General features: G+C 41.7%; 1 protein-coding gene across 1 annotated transcript in view; it reads left to right on the top strand.

Moving 5' to 3' along the window:
• The window catches only part of PTCHD1 (patched domain containing 1), a 70086-nt gene that overhangs the window by 1723 nt on the left and 40756 nt on the right, over positions 1-27607 (top strand). The window contains exon 3 of the mRNA XM_060182861.1: positions 386-737. Coding sequence (XP_060038844.1) covers positions 387-737 — 351 coding nt within the window. The 5' untranslated portion in view covers position 386. The remainder of the gene's footprint in view (positions 1-385; positions 738-27607) is intronic.

The raw sequence follows: 27607 nt of genomic DNA, 5'->3' as shown, positions 1-27607 counted from the left end.
CTGACTCGCCGCGGGGCTCCTCCGGGCCCCCCGAACGCTGCGCCGGGACGCGGCCCCTCGGCACGGAGCCCCCCGGGCGGCGAGGCGGCGGGGGGTGGAGGGGGCGCGCGGGGTAGGGCGGGGTGGGGGCGGCGCGGAGGCCGCCGGGCTGGGGGGCGCACGGAGCGGGCGCTGCCGCGGGCAGGAGGGCGTGTCACCGGCCCCGGGGGGCCCTCCGGAGGCGCGGCGCGGGACTCCCCGATGGTGGCGCCGCGGCTCCGGGAGAGCTCGGGGTCTCGCCGCCGCCACCGCCACCGTCGCCGCCGCCGCCGCGGGCGCCGCCGCCGCCGCCCGAGCCCGCGCCGAGCGTGCGCCTCGCCCTCCTCCCGCGCCCGCTCTGCTCTAGGATGCTGCGGCAGGTTCTGCACAGGGGCTTGAGGACGTGTTTCTCCCGGCTCGGCCACTTCATTGCCAGTCACCCGGTCTTCTTCGCCTCGGCGCCGGTGCTCATCTCCATCCTGCTGGGCGCCAGCTTCAGCCGCTACCAGGTGGAGGAGAGTGTGGAGCACCTGCTGGCGCCCCAGCACAGCCTCGCCAAGATCGAGCGCAACCTCGTCAACAGCCTCTTCCCGGTCAACCGCTCCAAACACCGGCTCTACTCGGATCTGCAGACCCCGGGGCGCTACGGCCGGGTCATCGTCACCTCCTTCCAGAAAGCCAACATGCTAGACCAGCACCACACCGACCTGATCTTAAAGGTGAGAGGGGACGGGGCTGCCGGGGTTGGGCTGGGCTGGCGCTGCGCCGCGCCGGGGTCCGGGCGGAGAGCGCCGCCTTTTCCTATCCGGGGCCGCTGCCGCAGGGACTTCGCAGTACTGCGCGCCCCTCAGGGGCCGCCCGGAGCCCTCCAGCCTCCAGGGCCAGGAGCGTCCTGGCCCGGCTTGGGCCGGGCCCTTGCTGCGATCCCCGCCACCCGGGTAGCTTTGCAACAGTTGGGGAGGCGGCGGCCACAGTGTTGAGGTCAGTGCGCTTGTTTTGGCTGCAGTGGTCTTGGGGGCGGGGAGGCTTTGGGATAACTGGGCCAGGAACTGGAGAAGACGTTCTGGAAAGTCTTGCTACTTGAAAGTAAAATACTGCGCTGGAGGGAGGAATCCTTCTCGGTTGCTCCCCCATTTTCTTTCTCCCTTCTACTGACCGCGGAGTGTTTGGGGGAGACTCCTTGGAGGGGCTGTCGGGGAGCAGAGGAGTGTGCGGCAGGATGGCAAGGGAACTGCCTCCCAGTCACCCAGAAAGAAGAGCGACCCCCAGCGCAGACGCGGCTGCCCGCCTGCCCTGATCCCCGCAGTGAGGTAGCCATCTCCGCCACACACTCCTCAGAGGTGGTGTTTCTAATTCGCAGTTTTTTCATCTCTCACAGTAGCTCCTCGCCTGAGATATGCACAAACTTCTGGGGAAAGAAGGATTCGGCGGATTCACTTTTCTGTGGGTGAATTTGGGACGTGGGGTGAGGGCAGAAGCCAGACTGTGTGGCCCTGAGAGCCTAGGAAAACAAGCAGAAGGCTCAGAGGGCTGTGCTGGTAGGAACAGGTTGTGCCTCCAGCCTCCCGAGGTGGGAATCTGATATGAAAGTGAGGTTAATGGTGATAACTTTCAGGAAGTTCCTAAGAAAAGCGGAGGAGTTAGGGCTAGAGGTGGAAGAGTAAAGACCTTGGGAGAGAACAACAGAAATGGGTGAGAACTGTTCTCTCCTGGACCTTGGTGGGGATTGTGGAGCGTGTTTACTTATGGCTCTTCTCAGGGGAGGGCCGACAGGAACCAGTCTCAGCGGGAACCCCAAGGGAACTCAAGAGCCAAGCAAGGGCTGCAAGGTGCTGGTTGTCTGTGGGACTCTGGTCCAAGTCTGGAAGTGGAAATCTGCTGGCTTTTTAGTCTGCTCTTTCCAAGGGGAGTCAGTCACCCAGTGAACTGGGAGCTCTTGTTTCCTTTCTAACACAGATAACTCATTCTCCCTGGAACCTAGCTAATTCCCCATGTTATTGTGTGTTTTATTGACATATTATCAGATAGAGGTTAGTAATGAGGGAAATCTGACTAGAGGCTCAGTGGAATTAGGCCCTTCCCACCTTGAGTAGCTTGTGATATTTTTAATGATACACGGATCATAGCACATGCACATTCATCACAGAACCATAGTAATATCCCAGGTTGTTTGCTTTTCTCGTGACTATACTTCCAGCATCAAAATGGGTCCCTCCCCCAACACTTCACTGAACATATTGCAACACAGATGAATATTTTTCCAAAGGTTTCCCCAGGAAAACGTGTAGTAGTTTCATCAGTCTTAAGGAAACCATCATAAAGCCAGTTCTGACAGTTGGAAAGCTGCCCTCTCTTTTGACAGATGAGCCACTGAGTGATATTTCCCTTTGTATTTTTTCCAAGGTATTTCCATCCTCCCCCACCACACACACATACACACACACACACACACACACACACACACACACACCCACCCCACAAACCATCACGCCACTGTGACGGGTAGTCACCAGTTACACTCACTCTCAAGGTTAATGAGACATCAACAAGCACATAAGATCTCTCTTCAACTGAAATGTTTCCCTCCTATTTGATTCCAATCTGTTCAGGACAGAAACCCACAGTATAAGAGAAAGTTGGTATTGAAGAGAGAGGGGAGCTGGCTATGTCTCCGTATCTAAAGGGCTACATTAAAGGAGAACCGAGTCTTGCTAGTCACTTGTTTTAAGAAATGGGATGGCTTTTCATATTGTAGGTGCCTGAGTGAAATCAAAACCAAGTCAAATAGTGGTCATCACTTATTTCTAGCTCACTGATCAAATGAATTCATACAACTTATAAAACCCAGACTTATGGAACTGAGGGAATTGCCTTTGATTTTATATGTTCATTTTTCTTTCTATATCTGCTCCTCACATATGGTCAGTATGGAGAAGAGGAGTACAGGGAAATGGACCTGAAGTAGTCATGAAAAGCAGTTAGAACTCCCCTCCCCCTTTATCTGATGAAGACTGTCCTTTACAAAGGGTGTTAGGAGTGAAAGAGTCACTGCCTCTGTTCTCCCTAATGGCTAATGTTATTCTGCTCTCTTGCTGGCACCAAGGCCAACACTGACAGTTAATTTTATACAGAACACCACCCAACCCTGGCCTGTTATATGATATCACACCAAATGAAGGGGCAAAGAATAAGCAGAGGGTTTGGCTCTCTCAGGCTCCACAAAAAAAAACCTGGAGGAAGAAACATGCAGAGCTGTGTAGGGTGTAACGTAGCATGAAGAGTAGGTAGACCTTTTATTTTACTCCCCATAGTGATCTGTAGGTGGACCTAGCCGTTGAGAATTCTTCTTGGGATATAAATCCAGTGACTTTTTTAAAAATAAAAAATAGACTGAAATATGATAAACCATGAAAACCTGGGTTGATTTTTTTAGAATTGACAGTATCACAGAAAAATTTTATTTGAAAAACCAGCTTGATCTGACTTAGATCAGTGTGTAAGAGACAGGATTGACTCTGAGAGGGAAGACTGATTTTCCCTGGCAATGGACAAGAGTAGGTGGGGCCTAATGGTGCTGGTAAAAAATCCGCTATTACTTTCTGAATGTATTTAAATGAATCTTAATCTTCAAACGTCTCCATTTCACTAGACTTAACTCATTATTATATTTTAACAAAATCCATGGTATTTGTCTCAAGCAAATTTCAGTGTAGGACTTAACAACCTTTCAAGTTTTCTGGTATAGGTAACATTTCTTCACCTAAAATGAAGTATAAGCTCTTACTGATGATTGATCTGGGCTGTGACCAATAAGATACTTGATTTATTCCAGAATCATCCATGTAAAGTGAAGAGCCAGTTTCACCCAACCCTTATAATAGCAGTACCACCTTTAGTACTTCATAAACTATACCCAGTATGCTACAGTAAATACCCACATGCTGAGTGCTGCTAGCTCATTTTACAGATTAGAAGATTGCTCCTTAGATGTTAACTGACTTGTCCATAGAACAGAGATAAGGGCAAAAACCAGGACAGGTGGGACCCAGGCTTTTTTTTACTCCAGACTTGGTGCTTTTTTTCACTGTAATTGACCACTTCTCGTTTTTAATAGACTACTTGAATGAATTTATTTCTTTTTTAAAAAATTGTTACAAGGGTTATCGCTAGGTTCTGTGCCTACACAATAAATCCACTGCTCCCGGTGGCCATGTTTTCCTTCCTTCCTTTGTTCCTTCCTTTATTCTTTCCTTCCTTCCTTCCTTCTTTCCTTCCCTCCCTCCTTTTTTATTATTTATTATTATTTTTAATCTTCATATTTTATTTTATTATTGGATAGAGAAATTGAGAGGGAAGGGGGCCATAGAGAAGGAAAAAAATAGAGAAACACCTACAGCCCTGCTTCACCACTTGTGAAGCTTTTCCCCTGCAGGTGGGGGGCTTGAACCTGGGTCCTTGTGCACTATAATGTGTACGTTTAACCAGGTGCACCACCACCACCTGGCCCCCTTCCTTCCTTTTTTATTTGAAAGAACAGAGAGACTGAGGGTGGGGGAGGGAAATGGAGTGGGAGAAAAATACATGCAGCACTGCTTTAGCACTCATGAAGCTTCATCCTCCTGTAGGTGGGGACTGAGGGATGGAACCCGAATCCTTGCACATGGTATTGTGTGCACTCAACAAAATGTGCCACCACCCAGCCCCCTACTTGAATGATTTTCAAAGTGCATTTTTGCTAATCATATGAAGTAAATTTGACCAAAGTTTCAATACCGTATCACTGCTCAAACAGTGGTGATTGGATCATAAGAATATTTTCTTGACTGATTCTGCCTGATATCAGTAACAAAATCTACATATAGAATTTCTAAATGCCCTAAAGCACTCAAATTAAAACACAGAATATGTATAATTAACAATATACAAGGAAAGGCTGTTTTACTGGGAAAGTTTCTAGATGATTGAACGTAAGCCTTTATCACTTGAGGAATTCAACTCCAATACCTCACAAGATCCCTGGCACATAATAGACCTTAAATAAATACTTGTCAAATGTCCTCGGACTACTTTGAAATATAGTTTCAAAATGGCATTTTAAGTTTATAACTTTTTAAACCGTTTCTAGGCTTTTTGTTTTTCAAGATACCATTTTTCTTCCCGTGATAAGCTCTACAGTCATATCAAAGCACACTTCAAGTTTGGACTTGGGTGGGGATAATTTCTTTGTGCACATCTTTCCCCCCCCCCCACCAGTATCACTTTATTGAGGAATGCTGATGTACAGGAATTTTTACTGTCACAAGGGTATATTTCCACATTTCCCCAAGACAGGTATCAGTATATTTCACTCTCAACTAAACCATCATTTTATTCCACCATAGAGACTTAGGTCCACAACCTCCACTTAGTGATGCCCCTCTCCCCTTCTGAGTTCCCAAATCTGTTGTTCATGCCCCTTATTCAAAGGAACTTTCTAGGATATATATTCCAAACCAAGGAAAGGCCATAGCCTCACTATGCAAACATTCTTACACTTACTGGAGAATCTTACTTTGTTCAAAGATCAAGTTTCTATTGTATTTAAATTTTATATGTTTAAATGCACTAAGTTAGAGTAAGTTGCAAAATGTTATGACTAGAATTCAACTTGAAATCATTTAATGCAGGACTTCACAGAAGGGCAGCATATCTGCCAGCCTGGGTTTATGAAGACCTTTGCAGCTAGATCAAGATCCCAGCTTTTCCAAATATTGTCTCAGCACTTTCGATCATTACGGGAATTGCCATCACTTCTTCTGCAATCCAAGGACCAGCCAATTCTAGGCTATTTTTGAGCTTAGAATGAGTTTTTACATTTTAAAAAGATTGGAACAAAACAAAGGAAGATGGTGAAGTAGTGATGGCTTGTGACTCTCAAAGCCTAAAATATTTATTCCATGGTCCTTTAAAGAAGTTCCTACATTGTATCATAGATCCTTTAATGGAGCAATGCCAGGAAGTTTATACACTTAAATAACCTCTAAGACAATCAACCAGGGGTCAGTGTGCCCCACAAGGGACATTTGGCAATAGCCTGAGACATCTTTGTCTATCACAACTGAGAGTGTGTACTACCAGCATCTAGTGGGTAGAGGCCCAGGATGTGTTAAATATTCTGTGTACAAGAATAACCTGGCTCCCAAGCTTGAAGGTGCATTTGTGCATTATTCTCATTTGGTTAGTATTTTTTTTTTCATCTGCATTAATGATGTAAAATGAAAAAAAATTCCAAAGATCAATTCATACTCTCCACAATATTATAGGACTTTAAGAGCCACTGAGGAGATGCTTATTTGAGTAATTGGGCACAGCACTGATTTCCCAGTATATCTTTCCCCCAAGATGCAGTTATCTTATTCTTATAGCTCCTCTGTGGTCTAAATCCTACCATGGAGGAACTGTAGAAACAGAATACAGTCTGTTTGAATGACCTAGGCTGCTGAATTGAGCTGGCCAGGAGACTTGTCAGTGAGTGCCATTTTTAGAAGGCCTGGCCCTCAGTCTGTAGCAGTCACTCACTAGTCTGGAATTCTGACACTATGTAAGAGCCCACTGTAAGCGGTGACCTGCCGAGGAAGCAGAAGGCAGCACTTTGTTGCCTAGCCCAGCTTCTCTGCTTTACTGAACATAAAATGACAAAAGAAGAGCTTGCATCCAAGCACCAGGGGATCGAAGACCCTTAGATTCTGAAGGCACCTTAAAGGTCATCAGCTCAGTCACTCCTGCTGGCATTTGCTCTTACTATCTCAGGGTTCTTTGTATGATGGCAGGTGCTATAATACCTTGAGCAGCCCAGTCCCTTCAGTGAGTTATCTGAGTGGCAGACACTCTTAGAAAAGATTGAGACCAGGTTCAAAAGGGCAGCATTCATGGATCTGCTGGGACAGTCAATTGCCTTTTGCAGTAGGGGAGCATTAAAGTAAATTCAGGATCACTTTTCATTCTTCCGTGTCATAGGAGGTGCATACAAATAATCTAAGTACATCATCATTCTCTGATTGTCTGACTCCCAAGCATATTTATTGATGTAACTGGTATCCCCAAATGCTCAGGTCATTCATATCGTTTAGATTTGAAGAAGTATCTTTTATTTTCACATGCAGATAAGTATTTCAGACAAACTTTGGGTAAACTGCTAGTTTAAACTGAAACAAATACAGATCCATAGTGTAAGAGGAAGATAACCTTCCTAATGGCTCATAGTATCATGATAGATGCTTTATTAGGGCTAGAGAAGGATGCTTTATTTTTTAAGTTAACACAAAAACAGAACCTGCCTGGATTGGCCAGACCTATAAACCTTGTCAAACAGCTGAGCATTTAACTGGTGGCTCCTTTTGATACAAAAAAAAAGGAGAAGTGAGCTAAAAGAAGTTACTTGCTTTTTGCCTGAAAGGCTGCAGCAGCCAGCCCTTGGCACAGGCACTAAGGAGATGCAAGGTGCTGAGATCTGATCAACCTTGACTTTGTGGGATGTGCCATCTGGTACCTGACTTTGGGGCTCAGTATGAGCCCCAAGTGATACTTGAGCTAGGCTTGAAGCAGCTCTTTGAAGTCACCTGGTTGGTGGCACATCACAGCAAGCAGGCCTGTCTGCAGCATTGCTTATGCTCCCACCACATGCCCGGAAGGCCACAGAACTTCCGAGGAGTCCTGCCAGACTGATTTAATGACCAGCAGGGGAGGTGAGTAATCTCTAACCTTTAAAAGGAAAAAAAAAAAAAAAGGATAGAAAGAAAAAAAATAAAGGAAATCAACACCAGTTGTTATTTCATATGGAAAGCCCTGAATAATATGCCATGCCTTCAACTTCAGAATTTATATTTTGAACAAAAAGAAGGCAATGAGGGAAAAGGGAAACTATTTTTATCTTCTTGCTCTCTAAGAAATCCTCTTGAGAATATTTTTTCTGATATTTTTAAAACCCCTGTTGTTAGGTCTTCTACTTCATGTTTAACTTATAGTTTAAATATAGTCAAGATTCTCTTCTTTTTGTTCAAAATATAAATTCTGAAGTTGAAGGCATGGCATATTAACCTTGTCAAACAGCTGAATGAAAGCAGTTACTTTGCTACCTTAGGAAGCAATAGCTAAAAACAACTTGGAGGAAGTGGATACATGAAATAGGGAGTAGCAGGAAGCCATTCCAGGCAATGTTACATTGCAAATGTTTGCAGTAGACACCCAAGGTTCAGTCTTCCTGGAGAACTCTGGAAGACATGGTGGAGCACGGTGTCCAAGGCATTTGGAATCATTAGTTGCTCTGGCTATATCTGGGAGCATAAAATAAATCCCTGACAGTTCCATATGCTGTATGTATCCCTACAATCAGAATTGATTTTTTTTTTTAACTATAGGTGTTTGTTTTATGTGCCTTGACAAGTAAAGGTGCGTGTGAGGTGTGAGCTGAGAAAACTGGAGGGGGAACAGGTTGAGAGCATCTGCACTAAGGATTTTACACCCATCTAGAGTGAGCTATCTAGAGGTTTAGGATCCAGCTTCCTAGGGGAAAGTTATACATTCATGCAACAAGATGGTCACAATCCTGTCTCTTATGAAGTTAATAGATGAGACTGATACAGCAGTATTTAGTTTTGGTTTGTTCCATTTTTATTTTTTTAGTTTGATAAGCAACTGTCATTTCCAGTTTTGCCACTGGATGGTGGTAAAGATGATTCCAAGCAGGGCCCTTACGTCACCAGGACTTGTGGTTTTATATGCCTAAACCTCCACATTTGAGTGGCCTCTTTCCAGCTCCTCTTGCTTTGTGAACAAGTAAAGTCTACAGGCTCCCATTTTTGCATATCTGCTTTTGTTGTTCTCCTTAGAAATGCTCCCACTCCTAACATTAAGGTCAAACTCGCATGCCTCCTGCTTTCTGAGCCCTGAAATTCGTGACTCCTTTCCTTCCTTAAATCTGTCTGGCTTTGAATGGTATCCTCTCTCTTTAATGCTAGGCTCTGTACAATTATGTAATTTGCTGAACTGTCATGTTACAGCTTCTCTTGAACAGGATCATAAGCTTTTCAAAGGCAAGAACAATGTCTCACATTTCCAGATCTCTGCTAGAGACTAGCATAACATAGAGTATGAGGCAAGACCTTAATACATTGTTTGGTGGGAAATGTGCTTCCCTTCCCTACTGATTTCTTTTGGTCAGAATATAGATTTGCCTGGTATCCTGACCATGTGATTTCTTTAGATCTGTCTTCATTTTTCATCTTTGATAATTCTTGGTTTTGGACTTGTTGATAAGCCATAAGCATCTGTTTCGCTTCTGGATCTGCTGACATTTATCTTATATGAAGAGAAATTCTTTGAGAAAACCAAACATGTAACCACCTTTTCTGGTTCAAGTAAAGTTTAGAAAGGCATTAACTTGACCTCAGTCTCCAGTGGTTGAGTCCCATGTGGGGGGTAAAAACATTCTGTCCTTATTTGCATGAAGGTAGAGTCTCAAAAGCACTGGCCACAACCATACTAAAATGTAAGTATGAACTCAGTTTAAAAAAAAAAAAAACAACCTAAGACCAAATAGTAGAATCCATGTTCAAGAGATCATAATTCTGATTTAAGGGATGCCAGAAAGACTTAAACATATGATGCTGATACAAAAGCAGCAGATTCTGATTTGATCTGGGGTGGGGCCAGGATTCTGAATTTGCAACAATCTCTCAAGTAATGCTCATGCTACTCTCCGGTTATTGGAGCACAGCAAGCCTCCAATTTAACTTCTGCAGACAGAACACTGGATTTGGGGCTGGGAAAGTCAAGCTCAAGTCCCAGATCTCCTTAATTATGTGACTTTGGACAAGTCACCTCCCCTCCCTGAGAAGCAGGTTTCTCATCTGCACTGGAGGTAATAGAATCTTCTGTGTCCACGTATTATGGTAAGGATGCAATGAGATAAGGTGTGTGAAGTCACCTTATAGCCATATCATTCTCTAGGGTGTGTTATTATTATTGCTATTTGCTTTGAAAATGACTGCTACTTCCTCATAGGTGCCAATTTTTTCAGAGCCACTGTTGCCTGTTAAGTAAATAAACATATAGGCTTTTTTTTCCTTTGAACCAACAGGCAATAATGAGTATTCAATCTACATTCTCAATACTCAGATTAGCAATTGGTTGGTCGTTAATTACTCCATCTGAGTCACTACAGTGGATTGAATCCATCCTACTGTAAATTCTTAGGCATGCAGAGCTGCCAGTGGGAATGGGTAGATTGCATTTCAGCTCATCTAAGTGATTTCTTGGGTCTCAAAATCTCATCTTCACACCTGCCGGGTTTGCACACAAAGGACGCCTGCACTTGCTGCCTAGGGATTTGTCTTTAGAAATTAAAAGCTCTGGGAGACTATGGGCTCCTGTTTTTAGGTTCTCTCTCTACCACTCTTCACTGTGTGGCATGCCAGAAAGGGATTCTCCAGCAATCTAGGTGAGAGTTGGTAACTCTCGTCTCTCACTTAATTTACATGACTACTGTGTTTTCCTGAGAAGTCTTGCCTACATAAGTAGATCTGCAAGCACTTCAAAGCCAAGAGTGTTCTCAGGATTTCCAGGGATCAGGAGAACCAAGTATAGTGATAATTGTAAAGCCCCTTGAAACTGAAATGTAAAATCTGAGGGGACGGGTGAAGTAATTTAAGTCAGTACATTTCCCTACCTTCCTTTTTCTAGAATTTCTATTTATGGGATTACAGAAGAAATTATTTAGAATCAAAATCAAATCTACTAAAGAAAATTCCTCTTCCTACCTGGTCATCTATGTCTAAACCCTTTAAATAAAACAAACCTTAGTGTAAGTGAGCTAGCATTTCTTCTCAAATGTAAATTCACATGCATATTCTGATGCAGGTCTGGGAGTCTGCACATCTACCAAGATCCTAGGGCTGCTGTTGCTACCCCTCTGAAGACCAAAGCAGTGGGTTAGTGAACCTGAGGAGCCATTGTGTATCCTAATTACCCAGTTCATCCAGTCACCTCCACATTCTAAACCAGATATTCTCCAACTTAAGTAGATGCCCCCTGGAAGGCTCATCCAAACACAGATTTCAGTCCCCACCCCAAAAATTTCTGATTGTGTAGGTCTAATGCATTTCTCTCTTTTTAATTGAGTTAAAATTGGTTTATAATATTGGAAAATTTTAGGAGTATTGTTATATACACACACAAGTGTGTGTGTGTGTGTGTGTGTGTGTGTGTGTGTAAGACATGCACCACAAAACCCCAATGTCTTGACACCAAAGAGACCTCCTCAGCTATCTCCCCACTTTCTCCCCTGTTGCCTCTGATAACCACCATAGTTTTCACAGTCTGAACCAGCTTGTTTATTATTATATTTGGAAGTTCATTTGTTCTAGTTATTTATAATCCATAAGTGAGTGAAACAATCCATAGTTGTCTTTTACTTCATTACTTAATTCATTTAGCACATTCACCTCCATTTTTATCCATTCTGTCCCAAAAGGTGCAATGTCATATTTTTCTTTTTTTTTAAATAATTAATTTTATTCCCTTTTGTTGCCCTTGTTGTTTTATTGTTGTAGTTACTATTGTTATTGTTGTTGATGTTGTTGTTGGATAGGACAGAGAAAAATGGAGAGAGGAGGAGAAGACAGACACCGGCAGACCTGCTTCACTGCTTGTGAAGCAACTCTCCTGCAGGTGGGGATCCGGGGACTTGAACCAGAATCCTTACGCCGGTCCTTGTACTTTGCGCCACAGCTTAACCCCGCTGTGCTACTGCCCAACTCCCTCTTTTAGCTTTCTAAGGGGACACTATGTCTGCTGATCCAGGAAAAATACATACACGCACATATGAGGTTCCTGATTTCAGTCGACAACACTAGTCTTCCCCACACTAAGTAATTATCAGACACCAACAGGGAGTTTGAGAATTCAGTCCAGTTCAGCTCAACACATAGGATCAGCTCCCACAATGAAGGACTCTGTCTCTCAAGACTGCCTGCTCTTCCTTCCTGGACTCAGACCAAAGCCCAGGCCTGCCACTTGGACTTCTGAGCAACCCGCCACAGGTCACTAAAGGCTCCCAAGATCCCCTCCTCAGACTTCCTGTCTGAGATTTCAGGTGGTCATCACAAGACCAGGCTATATTATCTCTGCTTCTGACTAATAGCCTGCTAATCAGAGGTTCCCTGGATTCATTCCTCAGTTTATATTCATTTGCTAGAACAGCACACAGAACTCATGAAACCTATTTATACACTAGATTGAAATTTGGCCACAAATGGCCAGATGAAAGAAATACTTAGGGCAAATTCTTGGAAAAAAAAAGCTTCCAGGCCCTCTCCAAGGGTGCCATTTCTCCCCAAATCTCCATACTACAAACCCAGAAGCTCTACAGAGCCCCTCCTTTGGGACTTGCATAGAGGCTTCCTAACACAAACATGACTGATGAGCTCATTGGCCACTAAACTCAACCTCCAGCTCCTCTTCCCTCCCTGGGGGGTGAAGTGGGGCTGGAAGTTCCAACCTTTTAATCATGTAACACATTCCCTGGCAATCAACCCCCATTCTCAGGTATTTTGTCAGTGTTGCATCTGTTAACTTGGGACATCCTGAGGATTTAGGGAGTTGTGAGTGAAGAACTGTGGATGAATATCAAATATGTATGGGAAATATATATTTTCAGTCATCTAAATGACCAAAATATGTGTTTCTTATAAATCACAATATCACAGACAGACACTGCTACAAAACATCCTAAGTAATTATAGTTAAGTTTTCAGGACTAATTTCAGATATGCAGTATCTCTCTATAGAGCATGGCCAACAGATACAAGCAGGGCACAAAAGTTATTTGTTGAGTAGCTAATTCTGAAAAATATTGTAATGAGAGTTGTGCAAAGGGTACTGCGTAAGTCTAAACCTTTTAAGTTTGCAGTTTAAAGCAAACTGATTGGTCAGAGGGGCACACACAGGTTTGAAGTTCAGCAGAAAGGTTCTGAGTAGAAGAAAGGACACTGAGATGGGGGAGAGGGGAGCTGCACTCGCATAACCATACACAGTGGAACTGTTGCTAATATCCTCTGGTGATTGCCAAAGCTTGCTTTCTTCCAGAGATTTCCCACACAGATCACCTGCAGCAGCAACATCAAGCCAGCTGGCACAGCAGGTACAAATAAGAGCTATCTTTGGGTTTCTGAGACAAGGCCCCACTCTGTTTGCCAGAGGCAAGGAGTCCATAGGGAGGATCTGGCAGCTAGTGTTCAGTTGCAGCTACTGTCTGATGTTAGTGCCATCAGAGCTGAAGGACTAGAGTGGACTTCGGTAAGTACTGGCTTGTGTTGTGTGGACTAAGCATTATTTCAGAGATCCAGAGTTCAGTGTTTAAGACTGTAAGCCACTAATGTGTCCTTGATCAAATCATGTGACCTCTTTAGGGTCTAATTTCCTCTCCTATAAAATCATATCAGTATCAGCAATATTAACATCAAAGGCTGAAAGATAAAAGGAGATATATGTGAGTAAACTTTATAAAGTGCATCCAGCCCGAAATTACATAAATCTCAGTGTCTGGGGCAAGAGAAAAAAGCTAAGGGATTTCCAGGGGAGAAGACTAGCCACCATCTCCTTGTTGATAGTATGCTTACAGAGTCAGTAACTTTTTTTTTTTACAGTTTAGATATCTTTTTTATTAGTGATTTAAAAGTAATGGTGTAGTTCTACACCACTCTCACCATCAAAGTTCTATGCCCTCCCCCAACTATAACCACCATGGTTCTCCCAAGATTTAGATTATGAGTTGCCTACTCTTATTTTCAAGTTCATGTGTTTGAATTGTCTATATTTCACATATGTGTGAAGATATCCTTCACTTCCTTACCCACTTCACTGAGCATACTCACCTCTAGTTGCATCCGCTTTGTCCCAAGGGACACAATATCATCATTTTGGATTGCTGAGTATATGTCCCATAACCTTTTTAAAAATTTATTCACAGGAGTCGGGTGGTAGCTCAGTGGGTTAAGCGCAGGTGGTGCAAAGCCAAGGACTGGCATAAGGATCCCAGTTCGAGCCCCCGGCTCCCCACCTGCAGAAGAGTCACTTCACAGTCAGTGAAACAGGTCTGCAGGTGTCTTTCTTTCTCTCCCCCTCTCTGTCTTCCCCTCCTCTCTCCATTTCTCTCTGTCCTGTCCAACAATGATGACATCAATAACAACAACAATAATAACTACAACAATAAAACAACAAGGGCAATAAAAGGGAATAAATATTTTTTAAATGTATCTATAAGACTCAAATGAGTAGTTTTTATTCCATTCTTATAGATCCCCCACCACTGCTTGCTTTATTAAAGTATTCCTCATAGGGTACTTTTTTTTACAGATATTTTAAACTTTGAATCAGAAAAATGAAAAGACATGGACAAGAGGAGCATATGGTCCATTTGAATAAAGATTTTTGACCCCACATTGAAGCTGATGCCCATTTTTTTTTATTGGGGAATTAATGTTTTACATTCAACAGTAGATACAATAGTTTGTACATGCATAACATTTCCCAGTTTTCCATATAACAATACAACCCCCACTAGGTCCTCTGTCATCCTTTTTGGACCTGTATTCTCCCCACCCACCCACCCCAGAGTCTTTTACTTTGGTGCAACATGCCAATTCCAGTTCAGGTTCTACTTGTGTTTTCTCTTCTGATCTTGCTTTTCAACTTCTGCCTGAGAGTGAGATCATCCCATATTAATCCTTCTGTTTCTGACTTATTTCACTTAACATGAATTTTTCAAGGTCCATCCAAGATCGGCTGAAAACGGTGAAGTCACCATTTTTTATAGTTGAGTAGTATCCCATTGTGTATATATACCACAACTTGCTCAGCCACTCATCTGTTGTTGGACACCTGGGTTGCTTCTGGGTTTTGGCTATTACAAATTGTGCTGCAAAGAACATATGTGTACACAGATCTTTTTGGATGGATGTGTTGGGTTCCTTAGGATATATCCCCAGGAGAGGAACTGCAGGATCATAGGGTAGGTCCATTTCTAGCCTTCTGAGAATTCTTCACAGAAGTTGGACCAATTGACACTCCCACCAGCAGTGCTGGAGGGTTCCTTTGACCCCACAACCTCTCCAGCATTTGCTGCTGTTACCTTTTCTGATGTATGACATTCTCACAGGAGTGAAGTGGTATCTCATTGTTGTCTTTATTTGCATTTCTTTGACAATCAAAGACTTGGAGCATTTTTTCAAGTGTTTCTCAGCCTTTTGGATCTCTTCTGTGGTGAATATTCTGTCCATGTCCTCTCCCCATTTTTGGATGGGTTATTTGTTTTCTTGTTATTGAGTTGGGCAAGCTCTTTATATATTTTGGTTATTAGCCTCTTGTCTGATGTATGGCATGTAAAGATCTTTTCCCATTCTGTGAGGGGTCTCTTGGCTTGGGTAGTGGTTTCTTTTGCTGTGCAGAAGCTTTTTAATTTGATGTAGTCCCATAGGTTTATGCTTGCCTTAGTCTTCTTTGTAATTGGATTTGTTTCACTGAAGATGTCTTTAAAATTTATGCAGAAAAGAGTTCTGCCAATATTTTCCTCTAAGTAGCTGATAGTTTCTGGTCTAACATCCAAGTCCTTGATCCGCTTAGAATTTACTTTTGTATTTGGTGAAATATAGCTGATGCTCTTTTTTATTCACTACTAAGGCCCCCACCATCACTTACTTTCTAATGACTACCTTTTTACTTAACAGAAGCACGAAATAGCCTTATACTCCCAGATATCATAATATTATATCAATCTATTTTTTTTTACTTAGAACAACCCAAAATAAAAAATAGCATATCTGAAAATAGCATATTGCCTATAATAGATTAAAACCCTTTGCCCTACAGTGCCCATGTCCAGCAGAGGAGCAATTACAGAAGCCAGAACTCCCACCTTCTGGACTCCATAAGGAATTTTGATCCATATTCCTAGTGGGGGAGAAGTGATAGGAGGAAGATGACAAGAGGGCTCTGAACTCCAACTCCATCAGGACCCAGAGAGAGAAGAAATAAAAAGGAGGAGCATTTGGGCGTAGTAATAGGTTTATGCATGACTTGGGAAGGAAGAGAAGATGGGACATTAAAAAAATGAGCAAGTATATACACATATAGACAGATAGTTGTAGACGTAATAGTTAACCCATATCTACAACTTTAGGAGAACTGCTGTCGCTTACAATGGAGAGTTTGGGGGCTCAGAACTCTGGTGGTGGGAATGGTACAAAGTTGCACCCCTATTATCTTGTAATTTTATAAATAAAAATAAATAAGCTTGGTTTCAAATGTTAAAAAAAAAAAAAACCTTGGCCTGCACCATCAGAAGCTACAAGGCACTAGCTACAGGTAGCAATTTGAATTAAATTTAAATGAATTAAATTTACAGTCATTTCCTTAATTTCTTTAGCCACTTTGAAATGTTCAATAGCCATGGGTAGCTGTAACAAATGGAACTGATAAAAAGCATTTCTTCATCAGAGAAAGTTCTATTTTCATAATGCTGCTTCTCAAAGTTAAAATAACTGATACGTCATCTAACAACTAATAAGCAGTGAAATAAAAAGTCAAATGCAGTCTAGCTTCTTAAGCAACATTTAAAAATAACTATGCCAGAGCCTCTTTATGAGCATCAGAAATAGGCAAATGAGGTATGGCCTCTGGTGTCTGGTGACCTTGAAGGAGGAGTTCAATTATAAGCAAAGTAAGGGAGAACTTTCAGTTTTAGTATCAACATACAAGGAACTTGAACATTGCCACTACCATCCTTACAACAAGAAATACCAACACAAACTGAAAATCAACAGCTTTTCTTAGACACATCAAAGAACCAAGGTCAGAGAAAACTCATCTCAAAATCTGGAGATAGTCACATCCATTAAAACAACAACTGGTTTACCTAGAACATAGGCCTCTGGAAGAAACAATTCAGTGGTAATTTTGACATTGATGGAGATTTCCAGCAGAGTTGCTTGATAGTGATAGACTCATAGAGGCTGTAGTCACTATTTGTAAAGATGTGCTTCCCCCAGCAGAAATCTCAGATTCCCATGGTAAAGAGATGGCAAGGAGAGGTGGGAGAGTAATTATACAATCTACACTATCTTCACAACAGAGAAGAAATTTCTCCAGGGAAGAAACTTTGCCTGAGCCCAATTATGAAACTTTATCCTAGGTTCTTCCCTACTGCTACCTTCAGGCTGCTTTTCTCAACCTAAAATAGGAAGAACCCACAGGTATCAGGACTCCAAGAAAATTGATTAGGAATACTTGCACCCAGGGAAGAGAATGGAGCAGAGAAAGAAACTATACTACAAGATAATTGTTAAAGTCACAGCCCTCAAGGCACAGGCCTAGTTGAAGACTGGGATTTTATTGTGAATTTATATAGCATTACTCCTCCCTTTAGCACATCAGCAAGGATACAGTATAATAGTGGATTACAGCCAAACATGTTCCAAGTCTCAGACTCAGGGGAGGAATACTTAAAGAAACCCAAAGTCAAAAGAGAGAAAAATAATGAAAATAGAAGGATTTGAAGTTTCTGATACCTATAGTCATAATAAGCAAATATCCCAATTCCTAAATTGACACAAGTACTCACTGTAAAGGCATATTTCCTTCATTTTCTATTAACTGATACAATATGTACAACTTTGGGAAAAATTTTACAAGGAGTGTCAACATACAGACTGAGGAAACAAAGATAACAAAACATAATACATAGATACAAAATTTGTCAGATGGAAATTAAAATATCTATAGTGTGTTAGAGTAGATCAAGAACAGATATATAAGAAATGGAAACTAAGTAAAAATCAAAAGAAAATGCTAGAAATAAAAACTACAGAAATGAATAATGTCCTTGATGGGCTATCAGGAGAAAGCACAGTCCAGAAAAGAACCAAGGACCTTGAATCCAAGCTAATAGAAACTTTTCAAACTGAAACACAAAGAGTGAGAATGTCCCAGAACATCCAAGAATTTGGAGGGAAATATCGAGATGATTATGTCAGAAGACGAGCAAATAAAGCAAAATGAATATTTGAAGTAATGATCACCAAGAACTTTTCTAAATTAATGGCAGTCACCAAACTACAGTTTCAGATAGCTCAGAGAATACCAAGAGAGATAAGTCAGCCACAAAAATTATACTTTGGTAACATTGAGTTCTTATATTCATACTATCGAAAATCCAAGGCAGTGGAAATCATTCAAGAAACTGATGGGTGAGGTAGACACCTTACATATAGATCAATATGGATAAGAATTACATCTGGTTTCTCATCAGAAACCACACCAGGAAGGAAAGAGAGTGAACTACTTTTTTTTTTTTTTTGAGAGGGGAGTCGTCTTCAACAGGGTGAACTACATAATGAGTCGAAAAGAAAATAACCTAAAATTCTCTATCCAGCAAAAGTATCCTTCAAGGTGAAGGAAACAAAAACTTTGAGACTGGCAAAATAGCTCAGCTGGGAGAGTCCCTGCTTTGTTAGGGGAGCAACCCGGATTCAAGCCCAGCCACCACCACACTGGGGGAAGCTTTTGGTGCTATGGTGTACTTCTCTCAAAAAGCCCACAGCAGTAAAGACCCATCAATGACAAAAAAGAAAAGAAAAAACAGAAAACACTTTCTCAGAAACAAAACAAAAATGAATTGCCCTAGAAAAAATGTTCATGCAAAAAGAAACCTACATAGGTCAAAATCTCATTTATATTATGAAAGCACAAGAAATAATAAAAGAAGGTAAAATGAAATGCTTTTAGTTTCCCTATTTCTTTTTAAACAGTTTTTGTTTGTTTTGCCTCCAGTTTCTGGGGCTTGATGCTAGGACTCTGAATCCACCACTTCTGGTAGTTTGCTTCATTTATTTATTTAATTTAGTTATTCATATGACAGAGAGATTGAGAGGGAGAGAAAGACGCCTGCAGACCTGCTTCACTGCCTGTGAAGCAACCCCCACCCTGCAGGTGGGGAGCCGGGGGCTTGAACCAGGATCCTTGCGTGAGTCCTTGTGCTTCATACTATGTGTGCTTAACCCAGTGTAACGCCGCCCAACCCCCCAGTTTTCTTATTTCTTTATTTTCCCTTTTGTTGTCCTTTTTTATTGTTGTAGTGATTATTGTTGTTATTGATGTCAACATTGATAGATAGGACAGAGAGAAATGGAGAGAGGAGGGGAAGACAGAGAGGGAGAGAAAGAGACACCTACAGACCTGCTTCACTGCCTGTGAAGCGACTCCCCTCCAGGTGGGGAGCCAGGAGCTCCGGATCCTTAAGCCGGTCCTTGCACTTCGCACCACGTGAGCTTAACCCACTGTTTTCTTATTAACCCCCAATTTTCTTATTTCTTTAATGCTGTGCTGGGAACTGAATCAAGAGCTTCCTACATGTGCTCTCCCTTGGAACCATCTCCGTGGCTCAGTTTTTCTTTGGTATTGGGAGGTGGTGAAGGAGAGAGAGGGGCAGGCTATACATGGAGTGTAATTTTTTTTTTTTTACCTCCAGTTGCTGGGGCTCATTGCCAGCACTAAGAACCCATCACTTCTAGTGGCCTTTTTCTTTTCTTTCTTTTCTTTCCCCTTTTCATTTGATAGGACAGAGAAATTGAGGGGGTGGGAAGATAGAGGGAGAGAAAAATAGACACCTGCAGACCTACTTCACTGCTCACAAAACTTCCATGCTGCAGGCTGAGAGAGTGGGCTCCAACCTGGGTTCTTGCATGTATCCTTGTGTAGTACTATGTGTGTTTAGCCGGGTGTACCACCACCTGGCCCCCAAGCTTCACTCTGAAAAAGAAAAAAGCCCATTTGGTGGGACCAAGTGGGGTGGTGCACATGAAGTACACACATTACAATGTGCAAGGCCCTGGGTTCAAGCCCCTAGTCCCCACCTGCAGCGGGAATGCTTCATGAGTGGTGAAGCAGGGCTTCAGATGTTTCTCAGTCTTTTTTCCTGTCTCCCCCTTCCTTCTCAATTTCTCTATATTTCTATCCAATAAGAGAAAAAAATTAGAAAGTCATTTGGTGGCGTGCTTATTGCAGTGCTGGGAACTGAACCCAGGACCTCATACATTAAAGTCATGCATTTGGGGGCACATGTTACCATGCTCAAGAATCTGGGTTCGTGCCCCCATTTCCCGCCTGCAGAGGAGACACTTCATAAGCAGTGAAGCAAATCTATCTCCCCCTCCCCCCTCTCTATCTCTGTACTATCAAATAAAGTGGAGGGAAAATGGGGGAATGGGAATGGCCGCTAGGAGGAATGGATTTGTAATGCTGGCACTGAACCCCTGTGACAACCCTGGTGGTAATAAAAAAGAAAAGAAAAAAAGAAAGTTATGCACTCTACCTACTGAGCTACCTCCCCAATCCCTAAATATGTTATTCTTAAATAATATAAAAGATAAATTTAAAATCAAGTTAAAAGACTTGCAAAAAAAAAAAAACCCAAAACTAGTAATCTGTCACTTAGACCTTATCAGCTATGGTGGTGATCAGAGGGAAGGGGAAACACAAGTACTGTGGTGGTGAATGTAGTGAGTTATTTATGAAACTTTAAGTATGAAACTATACCCCTAAAATCTTATAATTTTGTAAACCACTGTTACAGTACTAATAATGAAATTAATTTAAAATATAACTTTGAAACAGTAGTATTGAGTGATTAAAATACATGGGTAAGTGAGATAAATGGCAGCCATATCACCAGGGACAGCAGGGAGGAACTGGAAATAGTTTTTTTTTATAACAACTGTTCTACAAAGGAAACACAACAGTATTATCTGAAGGTAAACTTAGATTAGATGTAAATGGATATTGCAAGTACTAGAACAGCACAACGTTTTTTGAAAGAAACATAATTGATATACCAAGAGAAGAAATTGAATAGAATGAAATTCTGAAAGCCAGGGAAAATTGAAAAAGGGGAAATGGGGACAAAGAACAAATACAGAACAAATAATAGAGAACAATTGCAACCATACTAGATACGAATCCAGCTTTCAGTGGTTACATTAAATGAGGATGTTGTAAATATGTACCAATTAAAAGGGACTCTAAGAGGGATCTGGGACATGATGGCACAGTGAGTGAAGTCTATGCCTTATTATGTGCTGGGCCCTGGGTTCGACCCCTGGCACCACACAGGAACACACGGATAGTCTGGGACAATATCTCTTTCTCTGTATATAAATATAGACTGGGGGGTGGGCCAGGCAGGCAGGGAGGTGGGTAAGTGGTTTCATATTTGAGGTCCTGAGTTTATTCCCTGGCATGGCATTAAAGACAGGGGGAAGGGGAGGCTGTCAGAGTAGATTAAAGAAAAAGAAGATGCAACTCTGTTTACCAAAAAAAAAAAAAAAAAAACTTTAAAGATTCAGCTAGGTTAACAATGAAAGGATAGAGAAACATACCGTGCTAACACTAATCAATAAAAATCAGGAGTTGCTATATTAATTTCAGATATAACTGGCTTCAGAACAAGGAAAATTATCAAGAAGAAAAAGGAATCTCACATCATTAATGGCACCTGGTTGAGAGCATATGTTACAGTGCTCAAGGACCCAGGTTCTAGTCCCAGGTCCCCACCTGCAGGGGGAAAGCTTTGCAAGTGGTGAAGCAGGGCTGCAGGTGTCTCTCTCTCTTCCTCTCTATCCCTGCCCTCTCAATTTCTGGCTATCTCTATCCAATAAATAAAAAGAAGAAGAAGAAATAGACAAAGCCACTGTAATAGTTGGAGGTTTCAACTTTCTTCTGTCAGCAATTGAGCAAGCAGGTAGAAAATAGGTTAGACTTTAGATGAGCTGGACAGAAGAAAGGCAGAATGTCTAATATTCTGGAGATAGTCATGGTCCAACTTTTATAAGGACAGCTGTTACAGAAGTATACAGGTTAAATAGGAGAAACAAAGCATTAGAGTTAGGGAGGTCTTCGCTAAAAAAAAACTGCTGTAAGACTCATGAAGAGGCTTTGAATGGGAAAGCTGCAGAAAGAAGTAGTCACCATTTTTAACATGTGACTTGGGAAAGTTTCCTTTGATGCTGCAAAAAATGTTATGGGACTGCAGACCCCATAACTTTGGGAAATAATATGTGTGGTGTCCCCATGTTAAATGCATTTTTAGCATATCAAAGACTTAAAAAAATTCCTCTGTTTAAAAAAGTCAAGTTAACCATTTCACCACTTCATATTTATTATACTCTGGATACTTTTTACTTCTTTAGCGGCAGCTATAAATAAATACTCCAAGGACCTATAGTGCTTCAGATCACACTATGAACTTGATGTTGTATTGGCTTAGAAGCTTCCCTTCTGGATAAATAGATTGAGGAAAATGCTGATAGTCACAATAAGAAACAGGTGGAATAATAAATTTGGAGGGAAAACTGTCAGTTCTTGGATATATACCCATTGAAATGTGATAATATTTGCAATGTTCAGAAGGCAGATGAAATTGTAGTTCTGGAGTTGGGAAGAAAGATAAGGACTTGAAGTGATCTGAGGATTGGTCACCATGAAGGTGAAAAGCCAAACCACAGAGGTAGACTTCACTGTCCAAGAAGAGTTCATGTGATGTGACAATATCAAATGACCAGAGAATGAATCTTGAGTAATATTTAATTTATAAGGTAGACAAAAGTAGAAGAGTCAGGGAGGACACTGGAAAAGTCAGATGAAGACCTAGGAGGAAAAGAGAAACCTGTATCATGTAATTCGTCATGGTAAAGAAGGAGGAGGGGTTCAGTCAAGCTACCCATTTGTTTGCCAGGCACACAGAAGATGCAGTAAAAGAACCATACCCATTGACTTGGTGGAGCCTACTAGATTCATATGAAAATCTCAGCATGCTTCAGTATCTCAGATGTTTTTACATTTTTCAGGTACATTACTGACTTAACTGTGTGTGTCCACTGAAAGTTTAGGAAAATGAGAACTGAAAAGTAGCCATTGGATTTATCTATTTAAAAGTCATTGTTGAGTTTTGGTGGAATCCTGAGATTGAGTCTAGACCCAGAGGGGTTTGAGAAGTGAGTGGGAGGTGAGGAAATGAAGTTAGCAAGCATGAATCACTCTTTGAAGTGCAGTTGGAGACAGCAAATGTAAAAGCTCTTTAAAGAAGGGGAGATGCAGCATAAGTTGGAAGAGAAATGGGGTCAGTGAGGCCTTTTAAAAATAAGGAAGAGTGGTGGAGAGGATGTTGGGTTCCTGGTGCATGATGGTGGAAAAGGACCTAAACTGGGGGTGAGAGTGTTCTTCAGACAACTATCATGGGGAAAGGAGAAATTGTACCCAGGTGTCAACAACTATAATGTTAACCATTAGCCCCCCCCATAAAATGATAAAACACACAAATAAATGAAAATATGGAAGAGACATAAGGATATTTCTAAGCTCATTGGAGGTACTAATATAAAAATTGAGAGGACCTGGGATGTGATTAACTCTACTAGAAAGACAGGAGAGCCATAATCAAAATGAAGGAATTGATCTTAGGGAGATGGAAGGTCATGACCTTGATTTTCACAGAAAGAAAGATTGGAGATATATTTATTTTTTATTTTTTATTTTTTATTGATTTAATAGTGATTGACAAGACCATAGGATAGAGGGTACAATTCCCACTACCAGAGATCCATATCCCATCCCCTGCATTGGAAGCTTTCCTATTCTTTATCCCTCTGGGAGTATAGACCCCAGATCATTATGGGGTGCAGAAGGTGGGAGGTCTGGCTTCTATAATTGCTTCTCCACTGGGCATAAGCATTTGCAGGTCGATCCATAACCCCTGCCTGTCTCTCTCTTTCTCTAGTGGGGCAGGGCTCTCGAGATGTGGGGCTCCAGGACACACTGGTGAGGTCGTCTGCCCAGGGAAGTCAGGTTTGTCATCATGGTAGAATCTGCAACTTGGTGGTAGGGTAATGGTTGACATCCCACACGTGGCATCTCTGGACACAATCCTAAGTGAAATGTGTCGAGGTGGTACTGGTTGCATTGATTTGGTTGAAATCAGCAGATGCAGTATCAAATGGTATGGATCGAGAGAAGCATGAAGGAAAACGAGCCATGCCCCAGAGGTTCCAGGACTGGGAGAAATATGGATTTTAGAGAGAATGGGGAAGGCTCCTGCTGTCTTAGAGTTTAAGAAGGAAACAGATAGTTATTATTGTAATTAAGTTATTTGGGAATTTGGTTAACTTTGAAATCCCATGGTTAGGATTTGCTGTATCATAAAAAAAAAAATTTATGTCATTCAATGCTATTTACATATAGCTGTATCTTATTTGGTGACACAACTAGTTGTTTCTGGATAGATGTATTTTTTTTCCTTCTTTTTTTCTTTTCTTTTTTTTTTTTTTTTTGCTTCCAGGGTTATTGCCGGGGCTCAGTGCCTGCACCATGAATCCACTGCTCCTGGAGGCCACCGCCCTTTTGTTGCCCTTGTTGTTGTAGCCTTGTTGTGGTTATTGTTGTTGTTGATGTCATTTGCTGTTGGATAGGACAGAGAGAAATGGAGAGAGGAGGGAAAGACAGAGAGAGAGAGAGAGAAAGATAGAAACCTGCAGACCTGCTTCACCGATTGTGAAGCGACTCCCCTGCAGATGGGGAGCCGGGGGCTCGAACCGAGATCCTTCCGCTGGTCTTTGCGCTTTGCGCCATGTGTATTTAACCTGCTACGCCACCACCTGACACCCTGATAGATGTATTTTTTAATGGATATAGTGAGAGTGATTTCCATCTGATAGATTACAGTTTTCTCTACTAGACAGAAAATAAGCAAGGTCAGTAATTGAAAGCAAGTCTTGTCCAGCACTCAAGAAAGAGAGCATTTGTCTAGTATTTCTGTACTTGGTGGCAATTTAAAAGGAATGAAAAGAGATTAGATAGTAAATCAGCATCAGGCTCTCACAGAATTTGGGTATGAAGGCGAAGTGAATCTCTCTTCCCCACCTGTCTCAACATGGGGAAAGGATAGAGAAGAAATTGAAGTGGAAAGGAGAAGCAAGACGAGAAAGTTCACACTGGATATATTTAAATTTCAGGAGAGCATGGATTATTTAAGTAGAAAGATTTTCTTGATTTGAAGGGCTGTTTGGTATTTTAATGGGTCGTCTCAGGAGAATAAAATGTAATAGAAGGCATAGAATGTATCAGAAGTTGGGGTGGAGTAACCTCCAAAGGTAGCACAGCCTTTGAATTCTATCACATATTTCAATTTTCTGTCTTATATAGTGGCATCACTGGAGGAATTCAAATATACCATGCCTATGTCTCCCGTCCACTGAGAAAGCAGGGCAGTTTACTCCAGATGTGACTCCAGTGCATCAGTAACAGCATCCACATCCTCTGGGATATTTTTAGAACCTCAGGATTCCAAGATCCACCCAGACCTACTAGAACAGAAATTTCTTCTTTTTCTCAAGACCCCCCAATTGATCTGGGTACACATTAAAGTTTGAGAAGGACTCACCCAAAGCATGGTCCAGAATAGACCAGACATAGGTTCTTTTTTAAAGCTTGACCAGAGAATTCTAATGTGTACATAGAAAAAGAGATACTTTAGAGCTGTATTAAGTTAATGTGATAAATGGCATAGTGTTTTGCATGCACACACTTAAAAATGCACATAAAAGCTGCTGGAATCCAAATAAGGCCTTTATTTGTGCTGGTAGTCTTGTACCAAAATCAATTTTGTGGTTTTGATCCTATACCATGGTTATGTAAGATGTTATCACTAGGGGAAGCAGAATAATGGATACATAGAAATCTGAACAATATTTATAACTTCTTGTGAGTGTTAAATTGTTTTTTAAAGTTCAGAGGAAAACACTGAAGCTAAGAGAGAGCCTATCTAGGCTGGGAAGCAGCTGTTCTCCATCATCATCTAAGGAATAAATAGGCTCCATCATTCCTTCAGAGAGGAATCACTAGAGGATTTAAAGCACAGGAAAGACAGGTTTGGATTTGTGTTTTAGAAAAATAAACCTGGTGGCTGTTTGGCAAACTGACTAAGATGATAAAAGATGACTTGGGAAGCTTCTTTCAGTTGTATAGCTAGATTATAGGGACTAGAACCAAACCAGAAGAGTGCAAGATGACTTTGAGAGAATTTGGTGGTAAAATCAATAGGATTTGCTGAGCAATTCCAGGGTTGTCAACCTTGGCAGTATGGATGGGGCCATGTGAAGCTTTTGAAAATGCAAATTCCTGTAACCCAAGAGGTGAGGAAGTAGATAAAGCTTTGGACTTCATAAGATCCTGAGTTCAACCCCTAGCATAACATGTGCCAGAATGATGCTCTGGTTCTTTCTTTCTCTTCTCTCTAAAAAGTAAAAATACATACGCCTGAGCCCTAGCCAAGAAAACCCACTTAAGGTGTGAAGTGGGCCCAGATAGCTGAGTCTCCATTTCTGCAGGTGGTTAGAGGAGGCAGGTAGAGAATAGCTAAATCAAGGGTTCCTGCTAGGGAGACAGGAAGTGCAGGGCACCCGCATAGACTAATAGTCCTGTCCTGCTGGGAGGAGGAAGCAAAGAGATGGTAGGATAATTTAGGGAAGTACTCCTTCCTTGCCCAGTGTTTTGTTTTGTTTTTAATTCATTTATTTTGGATGGACAGAGAGAAATTGAGAGGGAAAGGGAGAAATATAAAGGGGGAGAGAAAGAGAGACAGAGATACAGAGACACACACAGAGAGAGCTTTGTCCAGTGTTTTAAAAAATCATTTTCTATTTGTTTTATATTGAGTAAAACCATAAAGTGGTAAATCTATAATCCTTTCAAATAAGCTATCTTCCCATGGTCTAGCTAAACATGTATTTTGTAAAGAAAATGAAACTTTAGTTGAATTGTTTGCACCAAATAAAAATAACCTCAGCTTATTAAAAAAAAACTTTCTGGGAGTCGGGCTGTAGTGCAGCGGGTTAAGCGCAGGTGGCGCAAAGCACAAGGACCGGCATAAGGATCCCGGTTCGAGCCCCGGCTCCCCACCTGCAGGGGAGTCACTTCACAGGCGGTGAAGCACGTCTGCAGGTGTCTATCTTTCTCTCCTCCTCTCTGTCTTCCCCTCCTGTCTCCATTTCTCTCTGTCCTATCCAACAACGATGACAACAATAATAACTACAACAATAAAACAAGAGCAACAAAAGGGAATAAATAACATAAAAAAAATTAAAAAAAAAACTTTCTATTAATCACACACTTTAAAGAATTTACACAAAGGAATCTTCAGCAGGTGGCTTGTGCTTTGGGAACAAAATGTAATTCTTGAGTTTATTACAGTAGTTCCAGAAAACCCCTCTCAGCCTTTCTCCTGAATACACTCAGGTGCTAGTCCCATCTTTCTCCTTACACAGCTTTCTTTGAGATATTTTAAAATATAATTTTTATTTTATTTATTCTATATACTTTACTTATTTTATTTGGTAGAACAGAAAGAAATTGAGAGGGGGAGAGAGAGAGAGAGACACCTACAGCACAGCTTTACCACTTGTGAAGCTTTCCCCCTGCAGGTAGGGACCAGGGGCTTGAACCTGGCTCCTTT

This window comes from Erinaceus europaeus, chromosome X (genome assembly GCF_950295315.1).
Source record: "Erinaceus europaeus chromosome X, mEriEur2.1, whole genome shotgun sequence".
Classification (NCBI taxonomy): domain Eukaryota; kingdom Metazoa; phylum Chordata; class Mammalia; order Eulipotyphla; family Erinaceidae; genus Erinaceus; species Erinaceus europaeus.
The sequence above is the reverse complement of the archived record's forward strand: the minus strand, read 5'-3'. Positions and strand labels throughout refer to the sequence as shown.